The sequence below is a fragment of the Rhinolophus sinicus genome, linkage group LG02 (genome assembly GCF_036562045.2).
Source record: "Rhinolophus sinicus isolate RSC01 linkage group LG02, ASM3656204v1, whole genome shotgun sequence".
In the NCBI taxonomy this organism is placed as follows: Eukaryota; Metazoa; Chordata; class Mammalia; order Chiroptera; family Rhinolophidae; genus Rhinolophus; species Rhinolophus sinicus.
In genome coordinates, this window is record NC_133752.1 from 54,325,374 (window position 1) to 54,338,844 (window position 13,471).

Genomic DNA, 13,471 nt, shown 5'->3' on the forward strand with positions numbered 1-13,471 from the left:
CCTGGGTGGGGTGGGATGGCAGTTCTGTTTTGAGCCCAGTCTTTGGTAGAATGCCATGAGTATTTCAGTATTTGTTTCCCTTACACGGAGGACAAATATTTCCTGCATCATTGTAAGCACTTTGTATCCTAACTCATTTAATCCAGTGAATCTTTGAGGAAGGTACTGTTATTATTTTACAGATGAGGAATGTGAGGTCCACAAGGTTAAGTCACTTGCCTAAGGCCCCAAAGGAGCTTACATGGCAGAGATGATACCCTAGAACCCCAGCAGTCTGGCTCCAGAGCCCACATTCTTGACCAAAATGCTATATATTACAGCCTCTCAGTGGAGAGAAAACAAAGCACGGAAAAGAAGGGTACCATCTGATGTGTCTGCCTTTAGGAACAGACGGGCTGGGAAAGCACTGATTTGGAAACTTCCCAAGGGAAATAATTCTGTCACGCAGCTGGAAGTCCTAATGGCCTCAAAACCATTTCCCAGAGAGGACAGTCCCAGAGCTGGGGCCAAAGCGAGCAGCACAGAAGGTCTTCCCGAAGGTCACCACCCATCACTTACTTGGTGCTGATGCTACTGCAAGCTCATTGTGAGTGAACAGTAGGAATAATCATACTCTGCCTTCTATTCATTCAGGCGCTCTGTCTCTCTGTCTCTCTGTCTCTCTCTCTCTGTCTCTCTCTCTCTGTCTCTCTCTCTCTCTCTCATTCTGCCATGTCTAGCTGGAATCAGAATAGGACAATTAGAGTGAGAAAATTCATTACAAACAGGGAGACAGTTTTAAAACATAGTAAAGACCTCTGGCTCTATAGTAGGTTCCCTGACTAGGAAGGTATGGTGAACTCTTACTATTCAACATATTCCCTACCCCTCCCTAGGGAAGGATTTACTTCCCAATCCTGTGGCCCTCAAGCTTGGTCAAGTGACTGGCAGAGCCACTCTTTGTAGAAGGATGATTATCCACCTCCATCCTCTTGAATTTGAGTGGCCATTTGCTTTGGCCAGTGAAGTTTGTATGGGAGTGACCCACAGAAGCTGGAAAAGTCAGCTCAGGGTTTAGCGTCTCTTTTTCCTCTGCCACCAGACTGTCAATGTCCAGAGAGAGAATGCTCCCTCAGCCTGGGTCGTGAGGGCTCTCAGCGTGGAAAAGAGCTCAGAGGACTGAGTGAGAAATAAACTGCTGTGTAAGCCACCAAAACTTGGGGCCAACCTGTTACCTCAGCATAACTTATACCAACTGACAGATACAGATGGTAGGTCTGTATGCAACTGGTTCCAGAGCCATTGCTTCTAAAGCCTCTCTCTCCCACTAACTGGCTGTACCAAAGTAGGTAGGTGACAACTTTTTTGTGTCTCAGTTTCCTTCTCTATATTATTTACTTCTCAGGAATGTTTTGAGGATAAACTGAAATAACTGTCTTGATAGTAACTGAAATAGAAAAAAATGTAAAACCAAGCAAGATGCTGAGCAGACTTCCCGTGCATAGAGGTTTTTGGTCAAGGCTTTTCCTTCCAACAGTAGGTCTGAGGAAATTTAATGTGCACCCTTCATGAGACCGGTGAAATTTATATTGGCCTGATAACAGTACAAAGGGATGAGATGCATAAAAAAGGTGTTAAGTCTTAAGAGAAGCCTGGCTTATAACAGACTTTTCTCCTACTTTCATAGAAGCCAATGGATTTAAAATTTTCTTTATAGACAATAATGACTAGCATTTGCAGTCCAAGGTGGGAGGAACCCAGCCATTCTCCCCCTCAGCCCCAACCTTGAGGACTCTGTTGCTTCAGTGTCTAAGAAAATAAGAATTTCTAGTCCTACATCTTGAGGCAGCGCTCAATACAGAAGCCTGGCAGAGGAAGACCTTGGCTGGGGCTGCCGTCACTGGACCTGTCCTCCTTCTCTCTGTGTAGGTCCTCAGTCTTCACTTCCCCCATCCTTCAAGGGCCCCATTTGGCCACGAAAGGAATCAGCTCCCCTTAGCCTTTGTCTTCTCCCCTCTACTCTCCTGAATTCTGAAGAATTATACTCGGCAGATTTTCAGGGTTTTCTATCAACCAATTGCAAGAATCTGAGATAGTCTAAGTTGAAGGGCAAAGGGGACAGAATATAAAATGTGTAAAGAGCTGTGTGGTAAATATGCGTATGTCTTGAAGAACGCACTGCATTCTGCTCTCTCCCCACACGCCCCGCCGCATGTCTGTCCACTCTCTCGCCCCCTCCAGAACGCGACGTTACAGCCACACCAGATTTCCTCTGGAGGCTCGGCCGCACTTCCAGAGCTGTGCATATGCTGTTCCCTTGACTTGGAACACTTTCCCACCTTGCTTTCCTTCCTAAGTTCTATTGCTTACGCATCCTTCAGAGAAATCTGATGACAGCAGCAGTGATGGCAGCTCAAATACTCAACCTCATAACCTCCGCACCTGCACACAGACAGTGCACAGAAATATCCGATAAAGCGGATGGATTAAAAAGTCAAGAATGATGATCAATGTATGAAGCTATTGAGGGTTGTTCTGTTCTTAAATTTCTAAACTACCTACATTATGATTCTTCTATAAGAAAAAAAAAAAACAGAAAAGTAAAAAAATCAAATTCTTCCCAAAGGAATGTTACTTAATTATCAAAAACAGGGAAATACATTTTATGTTATACATATTTTTATTACAACTTTTTTAAATGCAAAGAAAAAGAAAGGCAGGAGCAAAGCTCCCTCTTGGGTACCAAAGACATACTTTTTGAAGCATGAAGCCCACCTCTCCACCGCGGCCCGTCCTTCCATCAACATATCACACTGTCCACATGGTCATAGCTCAGCAGGTGGACAGAATTCATCCACACAACTCACCTTCCTGTGTCCTCTGACATGAGCGAGGAACACCCTCATTGGCCCAGATCCTTAAAAGGTGGCTCTAATGCCGTGGCTCTGGTCATATCAGGGAACAGACGCCTGATTTTTCACCACAGGCCACACCACAGACGATGCAAATTGGATTTTAGATCACCCAGCAAATTCTTTTTAGAAGCCCGTCTGTGTCACCTTAGCCCAACTACTGTTTTTATGTTCAACAGCAGCTGCATTGATGGGCTGCCAGCAGGCCTGAGTGGGTCAGGAGAGGTATTGTTTAGCTGGAAGGGAGTTTTCTGTCAATCTGGATTTTAAAAAGGGGGGTATCAATTATATTGTAAAGTAGGTCTCCTTGGGGAAAAGGATAGAAGCTGCAGATCTGCTGGGTCTTTGTTTAAATCATGGTTGGGCTTCACTTACCCCAATTGAGACAGGTCTGGCTGTGGCTATGAAAGACAGTTCCCAATAAATGATAAACTCCAAGAGCAGCTGCTACCCCCCACCTCCGCCCCAACCAAGTTTAAGGTCCTAGAAAGAGAAACACAGACAAAAACCTCTGATTGTAGCCTGCTCCCCAAGGAGTCTAAGCTCTAAGATCATTATCAGCTGTGGCATCATCAGTGGGTATAAACACTGGGTCTGGTGGCAATCGATCAAAGTAGGCCATCCAAATCATTCGTTCCATTGTCTGGACAGACACGGAGTGGTCCCTTCGAATCTGTTTCCTTCATTATATGAGTGTCCAAACAGTCAGACAGGGTCCACCCAGGCACACAGTTTGGTTTCTAAGTAGCAGTTTATTTGAGATGGGTTAAGCTTGCTGGTATAAACCTCCAAAAGTTGATGAAAATACACTAGCAACCTAAGAGCTGTTATATCAGGCTAGTGATATGGGTAGTTTTATTCTTTTAATCAATTCCTAAGGTCTATATTTCACTGTGATATAGACACCTCATTTTTAAAGAAGATATTTTAAAAGATAAAAAAAAAATAATAATCTACATCTTTGAAAAGATTTAAAAAGCAGAGATTACTGCCCGTCAAACACTTCTCGGATTCCTTAATAATTGCTTATAGAGCCCCAGTGCATATAATTTATATCAGTGATTAAAGAGTTTTAAGCTTTAACAATCTCCCCTAGATGGCAACCCCTTTATCATCTGGATGGCCATCTCCTGGACCTTTTTAAGCTCCACTAATCTTTCTCCAGGTACAACAGCCAGAACCCTTCGGGTGGGGGCCACATCCTCAAGTCTAGAAATGGCACTTTCACAACAAGGGAAAACAACATTTCACTGTCAGTCCCTACTTGACTCCTGCTAAATACAAACCATATCTTCAGGAACAGTCTACAATGATCCTCAGACAGATAAGATCCTTTACCAGCATCATAACTGTCGACTCAGCAATAGGGACCTAATTCCCTTTATCCCTAAATGGCTTACATATGCCACTGAAGTTTGTCACTTTAATACACACGGACAGTAAATCTCTCAGAAAATAAAACCTCCAGGTAAGAAGGGAATTTCTCTCTTGTGCATAGATATATCCCCAGCGCCTGGTGGGAGGTGCTCAATAGTGTTAACTGAGCGAATGAATGAACTTGGTTTTCCATTTCTTTTGGCTCAACAGATAAAACAATTAAACATGCTTCCTGAAGTATATCACAGAGGAATCTCCACCACTGGAAAAGTTTAAACACATACTTTCTTAGGGATAAAGTAGGAAAGATTTCTGCACAGAGGAAGAGACTGAACCAAATGAACTCTAAAAGTCTCTTTCAACTCCTAAATTCCATGATTGGAGGAACACCACACTTTAAGAGAGAGTGGATCAGCTACATAAAGGCTGATTCCCAGGTAGAATAAATTATCATTCTCTTTTAAAATAAAGATAATAGCTGTCCTGGGACTTGGATGCAAAAATACTAACTCAATCCAAAATGTGGACACATCCCTAGGGGACAAATGCTCTTGCTAATCACCAGTTACACTCTGGAAACCGCAGATGTGCTTCACCGTCTTCTCAGAGCCAATCCCCAAAACCATGGGAAAATGGAGAAGCTGGGGTTCGAGATTAAATGGAAACAAACAGTATCACACTAAACTGAAGCTTTTATTTTCCAGTCAACAACAAATCCATTTAAGAACCATCTGAATTTAGCCTTGAGGTTTAAGTGGTTATAACTGATATTACTAGGCGCCCCCTTATCTGAGGGGTTACCCTCTGAGACACCCGGTGGCTGCCTGAAACCTCGGGTAGTACATATATGCCTATGATACAGCTTAACTTATAAATTAGGCACAGGAAGAGATGAACAATAATAACTAATAATAAAATAGAGTAAGAATATACTATGATAAAAGTTATGTAAATATGGTCTCCCAGCAAACTAGCATGAATTTCTTTTTCCTTCTTCACAGTTTCATGGGTAGAAGATTCGTTCTTACCATAAATCTTAACAACCTCTGCATAAGGTTTTTGTCTTTTCCTTATTAAGTCAAGAACTTCTACCTTTCCACTTAAAGGAATCACTTTATTGTTTCTCTTTGGCATACTCCAATTGCTAGCATCACTAATCTTGAGCTTTAAGGCCATTATTAAGAAAAATGAGGGCTACTTGAACACAAGAGCTGTGCTACCAACAGTTGATCTGATAACCCACATGGCTGCTAAGTGACGAATGGGCAGCAGTGTATACAGCCTAGATACGCTAGACAAAGGGGGACAAAGGAATGATTCACATCCCAGGGTGGGACTGAGCAAATGGCTCATCATGCTTCTCAGAATGGCGCGTAATTTAAAACGGATTGTTTATTTCTGGAATTTTCCATTTAATCATTTCAGACAGAGATTGACCATGGGTAACTGAAATCTCAGAAAGTGAAACTGTGGATAAGGGAGGACTATTATAACCACTTCATAAAATAGAAAATACTGCATTTGACATGTAAGGATTTTTGCCCAGTAAAATATCATATTTACCCAAAATATCACATTAAGATGTTCAAATTCAAGAACATCTAAAATTGAAGGCAAATTATCTTGATTGAACTGTCCTTCAGTCTGGACGGGAGAAGCACTTTGTAGGGAAAGGAGACATGCTCATGTTTCCCTAAACAATGTTTTAAAAAATCTAATGCTAAAGGAATAACTAGGGAAACTCCACTCACACATAAATCAACCTTGAAGTGATTCTCTTCTCTCCACAACCTTTCTTCCTTTTGTTCTAATCAGTAGATCTGGTAACAGGAGATGCAGAGAATTCTAACTGTGAAGGATGCAGCAGAGATCCTTTGGAGCTATGTTTGGAGAATCTGCATTTACTGGAATTGTTTTGAAGACAAATTGCAGACACCACACTTGAGGCAGTAACCCAGTGAACAAAGTGAAACAGTGCAGCAATTCCTTGGAAATGTATGAAAAGACTTTTCAACTTCGTAGTCAATTCCTGATTACCCATACCACAACTCAAAGAAAGTCTTCTGTTTTTCAACTGTAAGTAATTTAATTTTAATTCCAGTGACAACAGGGAATGTGCAGAGAAAGCAGTTACCTCCTCTGTACACACACTTTAAAAAATCTCCCCTATTATTTCAATGAGAGGTCTTAGACAAGAATTCTGTGGGATTAAGCTCACATCTGGTTGGCAGACCTGGTGTTGGATATGATTATGACCACACAACTAAATCTTAAATCCACATACTGTTCCTATTTAACTGACATATATGAACTAACTAATTTATAGAAAATGTGCAGCAAATTATTTCTTCCACCTCCCCCATGCCTCAAGAATGCACCAGCAATAGGTATTACTGAAAAAGACACCCCCCAACACACACACACATTTGCATTCCCAGATGCTCTTCAGTTATCTAAAGTAGATGTTATTTCAGTTATCTGAATCTGTACCCTGGAAATAAGTATTTTGGGGGGTGATTTAACCAGATAAACTTGACCTCTCGGGACCTCAATTTTCTCACCAGAAAAAAAAAAAAAAGAAGAAGAAATTTAGCCCAGAGACTACAAATTCCCTCAGTAACAACACTCTGACCACTAATTATCAAGAGCATAATTTGTGTGCGAGAGAAGATCTGAATTCTTAAGAGTATGTCATTAAATATTAGAGTTTAAAACGCCTGAAAGACCCACAGTTAGACTTCAATATGACCACTGCACATTTTCTGACCACGGAGGTCTCTGAAAACACCTCGGCAGCAAAGCATCAAACTGAGTTAGAACACCCAGAGAAACCCCGCGAACTGCTCGGGGCGGCGCAGGTTGGGGGGGCGGGCCGGCGGCCGTGTCTGGGGAGGAGTTAGGAGGAAGAGCCCGGAGTCTGAGAGCACAGCCTGCAGGCTGTTGCACCTCTGGGGTTTCCGTGCTTCCAGTATCTCCGAAGGACTTTCGTCTATATCTACAAAATCTCTCAAGCCGCCACCTGCAGCTATACAGTTGTGGGAAGGGGAAGAAAAGGAAAAGGAAAAAGAGTGGATAGAGCGAGCAGAACCTCGCTTGAGGCGCCCCCAAAGCCGATGGGGCGAAAGTGGACTTTGAACTTCGACAAAGAAATGGGGAAAGAGAAAGAAAGAGGACTCCGCCTTTCCCACCCGGCTCTAGTCCTTTCACTAAGAAGGAAAGGCCGCCGCCTCCCCTCCCCTCCGCCTTTCACCGCGGGATGCGGAGCCCAGACTGAAACCGCACCCTGGAAGTCCCGCCGGGTCTGAGTAGCGCACAGTCTTGCACCCCAGGAGCGGCGGCCCCTGCCCCGCCCGCAAACTCAGGGCGGGAGCATCGCCCTCCCTCTCTCCCTCGCTCCCCGCCGAGGGGCAGCCGATTCTCCACGCACCGCCCTCCCTTCCTCTTCCTACCGTCCCCGCCTCCCCGGCCCGCCGCCCCCGGCCTTCCAGCCACCGAGCATTTTAATACCTCCACCCACCCCGACAAGGGGGCCTTTTGAAAACTTTGTCCACATCCTGGGCAGGGCCCGGTCACCCGAGTGGGTGCCTGAGGGTGTCCGGAATCTCACAATGCACTGGGAAACCACCACGGAAATCCCACCCCTTTATGTTTGACCCGCTTCTACAACCGAGTGACACACAGGGTTTGGGCTAACCATTCCCATGCCCCAGTTGCCCCTCGCACGCGGGAGCCGGGAGGAAACCCCCGCACCCGGCGCCTTTCTCGACTGTCACGAGAGAAAAGGTGTGCGCGGGGAAGAGAAGCAGCCGAGAAACATCGTGGCTAAAAGAATCCTTTTAAAAGGAAAATAGGAGAGGGGTCCTGTTTCTCCCACATCCCTGGAATCGGGGCGCAACGAGGCGGCGATACACTGTTGCAGCACGTAATAGCCGACCCTGGGGGTTCCTCGCCTTCCCCTCAGTCCCAGACGCGCGCCCAAATTCATGCACACACCCACACCCACAGCCGTCACAGTCCGGAGCCCCCGCCCGGGTCCCCCAGACTCCCCCGGCACCCGCCCGAAAGTGGGGAACCACCCAGCGCCGGAGGAGCAGCGGGCGAGGGAAGCGAGGCCCCAGCACTCACAGACGGTCTCCCCACGGCCACGGCCATCGCGGCTGCGGCTCCGGCTTTGGCTGCGCCCGAGTGCTCTCCGCCAACACTGGCTCCTGCTCTGGCTCTGGCTCCGGCTCCGGCTCCGGCTCGCCTCCCCCGCGCCTCCCTAGCGGCTGCGCTCTGCTAGCACCAGGCTCCCGCACGCTGCCAGCGGCATCTGCTACCCCCCACGCCACCGCCCCTCCAGCTTTATTAGAGCAACATGGCCTCCCGCCTGGAAGGGACCATTTGCTTCCCCAGAAAGGGGTGTGAGACTGCGCGCCTGAGCTGAGGCGGTGGGAGGGAGGATGGTGGGTGGGCCTCCAGCCAGGGTCAGCAGGCTCAGGCCTGAGGGCTTGTCCTCCCGGAATGTGGCTGTCGGCCCCTAAGCGACCCTCTCCGGTGCCATCGAGACGCCCCCTGCCTATGCCCTGCCCGCCACCCCCAGCTCCACCATGTACTGGAGTCCAAGTAAAAGCCGGGGCGCGGAGGAACCAGCCCCGGGTCCCGCCACGCGCTTCGCGAAGCGAGCTGCTAGAGGAGTAAGAGACACTGGGGCAACACAGGTCCGCGGGGACAGCATCTCGCGGAAAGTTAGCCCCGGGCAAGTACGCCCCACCCGGACGAACCGGCTTGAAAGGGGTGCGGGCCATCAGGGAGAGCGGTGGGCGACTATGGTGGGGGCTGGGCCGACCCCAACTAGGGAAGAGTCGCCCCTACACGGTTCTCTTCTTAAGGGAGAAACTGAAAGGCCGGCAGCTGGAAGCTGTCACTGAAGCGCGAGGCCGGGTGGGGGACCACAATGTAGAGGAAGCGGCCGTAGTAGCTGCTGCTGTACCAACCACCGTCTGCTTGAGAGGAAGAAGAGGACGTCCCCGCTGGAGAATTAGAGCAGCTGTGGACTGCCCCCGAGCGTGGGGGCCGCGGCCTCCTCGGGTGTAAAGAGAACCCGGCGGTCGCACGTGGGGACTTAGCTGATTTTATTTGATCGCTGGAGACAGACCCAGCGACCCAGAGGCACGCGCGCGGGGTTGCAGCTGGGGCGCGCGGCTGTGGCCCCAGGCGGGTGACTGTGGAGTCGGTGTGACTCCGGGCGCGTGGGACTGGGAAGCTCCTCCGCTGTGGGGAAGGATTTTTCCAGCAGATGCTGGGGTGTGACTGTTTGGCCCGCCGAATGGCAGGGTCAGGGTGCTTGCCGGTTGGCGCAGCGCAGGGGCAAAGGCTGGGCGGCTAGGTGTGTCAGAGGTGCTGTAGATTCCCGCGGCCCTTCTTGGGGCCGGGGAGGAGGTTTACGACGAAAAGGTAATTGAGGATAGCGACCGGTCGGGGGCGGGGAACCAACTGGAGTGCAGAGTGTGGGGAGGCGGTAAAGGGCTGTGATCAGCCCACCTGATTGCGCGCTCAGGGAAAACCCCGGCCTATTGAATTAGGTAAAAGACAAACTGCGTCTTTAGACTGGGGCGCCTTAGAATCTGACCTGAGACTGCCAGCAACCAGGTTTCTTTGGGTCTTGCGTTTGCCCCTCCCGCCGTCTCTGCCCGCGTGGAACTCAGGATTCGAACGCGCCTTTGGCCTTTGGCTAAGAGTGAGTGGCTTCTTGGCGCGGGTCTGACAGCTGTGAGGCAGACTCTGGGTTGCCCCAGGAGGGATCGAGGAGCTCGAGGCCACCCAGGCTTAATTCCACGGAAAGGACGCGGGTGGAACCACCAGGGATGAGAGTATGATGAAAGTATTCTGAGTGAAAGAAAGACGAGGGGCTACGAATTGGGGACCTCTTGAGTCTGGACAAACCCAGACTCGCAGGACACTAACCTCTTCAGTTTTGACCAATTACTGCCCCCTAGACATCAGGTGTTTTGAAGACAGGGACCACCATTTTATGACAAGCATACAGTAGGTACTCAGTAACCACTGAATGAAGATTACTAGGTGAATGGATGCTATGTAAAGGGTGTGGAGAGAGAAAAATACTTGGATCTGCTGCTTTCTGTATCTGGACATTCTTCTGTTCCTTCTGTTCCATAGGGAGGATTAGACAGCGGTACTGCCCAGGGACATGAGGTCTCAGGTAAACCCTATGAAACGACTGTTCCACAGGCTGCCAACCCGATGTAAGGACAATTGCAATCCAACTCTACATTTTGTGTTATATTGACCGGGCCAGACTGCAGGATTTAATTGCTTCATTTTTATTTACTTATTTTGTTTGTAAATGCTTATGCTGAAAACAGCCTATTAAATTATAAGAATGTGAATTCCTTACCTTTCTGGGTAGGTTAATTTATTCTCATTACAAAAGCTTAAAGTCACTTATTCCACGATCTCATCTGTTTGAGGAAATACTTTTAGGACAAAATTGTTACAGTTTATCCAGTTTCTGCTTGAATTTTTTCACCAACTAGTAGCAATGCCTTAAATTCCCACTTCCTTGTCTTTTGGGGGCAGGTAGGCATAGATATGTTTAATAAAAATACAATGTAATTACTTTGGGCCAACCAAGGCTATTTCAAAGTGTCAGTTTTCATTCTGAAGTTATTTATCATTCTACAACTAGTTTACCTAGATTTCAAACCCTGGCTTTACCCTTTCACAGCAGTGTGACGACTTTGGGCAAATTACTTAACCTTTCAGTGCTTCAGTTTTCTCGTTAAAAATCTGTTTAATAACAGTTCCTCCCTAATAGGGTTGCTAAGGGATTAGATTCTCTTTCTAACTCTGTATCGGCACTGTGCTAGGAACTAAAAATGTTTAAATGAGGATGCCTCCCTGACTCTTAACCAACCAGTGCACCATCTGCTGAAAGACAGATGTTTAGGCAATGCTGATAAATAAGCCAAATCCTAGAATAGATATATGAATTATGGGATTTTTAAAGCACAGTAGAAGGAGCTACTCACTCTGCCTGTCAGAACAGGAAAGGCTTCATGGAGGTGGAACAGGGGAGAGAGCAAGGAGGACATTCCACACAAGAGCATAGAATGAGCCATCTTTATTCCGTGGTTTCCAGGATGATGATGTGGGAATGAAGGGTGCTCTGGCACTGCTAGAGTACAGGAGCCTTAGAGGTAGCCTCCTGGGACGGGGAGAGCACAGAACTTCAACTCCGGATTATCACTTATTAGCTATGCAACATTGCGCAGGTTAGCCTGTCCTCATCTCATCTTTTTCTGTTGTAAAATAGGGTAGTAACAGTGACTCCTGATGGACGACATCTGTTTGCCAGATCCATTCTTCATCCTCCTTTCTGCCTCTGGCAGCCTGAACTCAAAGGGCTTTTTTTCCTTTAGTTGTCAGTTGGGTTCAGGCAGTGGGGAGTAACAGCAGTACATCAAAGAGAGGAGTATTGGTATTTATTCCCCCAGGTTTCCTTGCGATGGCACCATTGCAGGCTGGCTGCATAAGGTCATGGTTATTCCCCTCAGATAATCCAGGGTAAACTCCTTGTGGTTTTTCTACATTTGGCCCCCACCTTTGCAAATGGTCTTTTTATTAAACTCTACTCAAATTACCCATTAGGAATATATTAGGTTAGTGCAAAAGTAATGGCATTTTTTGCAATTGTTTTTAACATTTTAAACAGCAATTACTTTTGCACCAACCTAATACCATCTCATTCCTGCTAGGACTTTAACAAATTCAATCCTTCACAGAATTTTTCTTTTCTTTTCTTTTTTGCTCTGAGTTAACTAAGAAAACATAGATATGCTATTATTAGAGTGACCTATAATGTATTGTTTAAACTTAGAAACTTTTGAGATTGAAAAAAGACGGTTGGTGCACTAAGACAATAGGCAAAAGCCAGGACATATGGTCACCCGAGCAATTATTATAAGACAAGTCAGGCAGTTGAGAGGTGATAATGATATACATGTTTACTAGGCTTTGAGTGTCTCAAGGCAGAGTACTTTTTTGTGTTTCAGCTCACAGCCCAAGGTCTGATATAGTCAATAAATGTTGAGCTGCATTGGAATAGAGACGAGGCTAGGGGCTAGGTTAGAAAAACCTTTATTATCATGCTCCAGATGTATGACTTGATCTTGTGGGAAATGAAGAATCCAGGAGGTTAAGCACAGAACATGATATTTGCATTTTAGAAAAGCTGTCTAGTGAATATTTGACATTGTTAGTAATACAGGATATATTCCCTTTTTAATGGAACCCCTATTTATTTGGGGAGATTTTCCAATGAATGTTCCACCTTGGCAGAAAGTAAATGCCTCTACAAAAGGGGTTCCTAAAGTTACTTTCCATCAAATCCTTTTACCACCAAAATATACCCAAAAGAGCATGTAATCTAAGTTTAGCCAATCAGACACTGTTAAGTTTGATTCTTGAGTCTAGTTCCACAAAAACAGGCCACTCAATGGGGAAAGAATAATCTTTTCAACAAATGGTGCTGGGATAACTGTATAGGCAGATGCAATAGAATAAATTCAGATCCTTCTATCATATCCAAAAATTATTTCAAAATATATCAAAGACCTAAAATAAATGTAATAGCTAAAACTATAAAACTCTTAGAAGAAAAATATAGAGGTAAATTTTCATGACCTTAGATTTGGCAACGGATTCTTAGATATGACCCCAAAAGCACAAGCAAGAAAAGAAAACATTAGATTTCATCAAAATTAAAAACTCTTGTGCTTCAAAGGACACTATCAATAAAGTGAAACAACAACCTACACAATAGGAAATATTGGCAAATCCTATATCTGATAAGGGACTTGTATCTCAAATATGTAAAGACTTCATACAACTCAATAATAAAAGACAACTCAATTTTTTAAATGGTTAAAGGATTTGAAGAAACATTTCTCCAAAGAAGATATTACAAATGGCCAATACGCACATGAAAAGATTCTTGACATTATTAGAAGGAGATGCTACTTCATACCCACTAGGATGCCTATAATAAAAGTTTTTTTAAAATTGGGTAACAAGTATCATTGAGGATGTGGAGAAATTGGATCCCTCATATACTGTTGTTGAGTGTCAAATAGTACAGCCACTTTGGAAAACAGTTTGGCATTTCCTCAAACAGTTAAACATAGCGTTACCATATGACTCCA

The 13,471-nt window shown here is 45.7% G+C and overlaps 1 protein-coding gene and 1 long non-coding RNA gene across 12 annotated transcripts in view; one reads left to right on the top strand and one right to left on the bottom strand.

Moving 5' to 3' along the window:
* SEPTIN11 (septin 11) overlaps positions 1-8,609 on the bottom strand; it is a 153,123-nt gene extending 144,514 nt beyond the window's left edge. For 10 of the 11 annotated variants that reach the window (XR_012493680.1, XR_012493681.1, XM_074324424.1 and 7 more), the window contains exon 1: positions 8,394-8,592. Coding sequence is in view for 9 of the 11 variants with exons in the window: in XM_074324424.1 (XP_074180525.1) it covers positions 8,394-8,420 (27 nt within the window). In the remaining 2 variants the exon portion in view is untranslated. Of the gene's footprint in view, positions 1-8,393 lie in introns of all 11 variants that reach the window. The other variant, XM_019720312.2, reaches the window with a different exon arrangement.
* Positions 8,610-8,742: 133 nt separating this feature from the next.
* On the top strand, positions 8,743-10,906 carry LOC141569960 (uncharacterized). The gene is made up of 2 exons (XR_012493684.1): positions 8,743-9,987; positions 10,428-10,906. It is a non-coding gene; the product is annotated as an uncharacterized LOC141569960 (long non-coding RNA).
* The last annotated feature ends 2,565 nt before the right edge of the window (positions 10,907-13,471 follow it).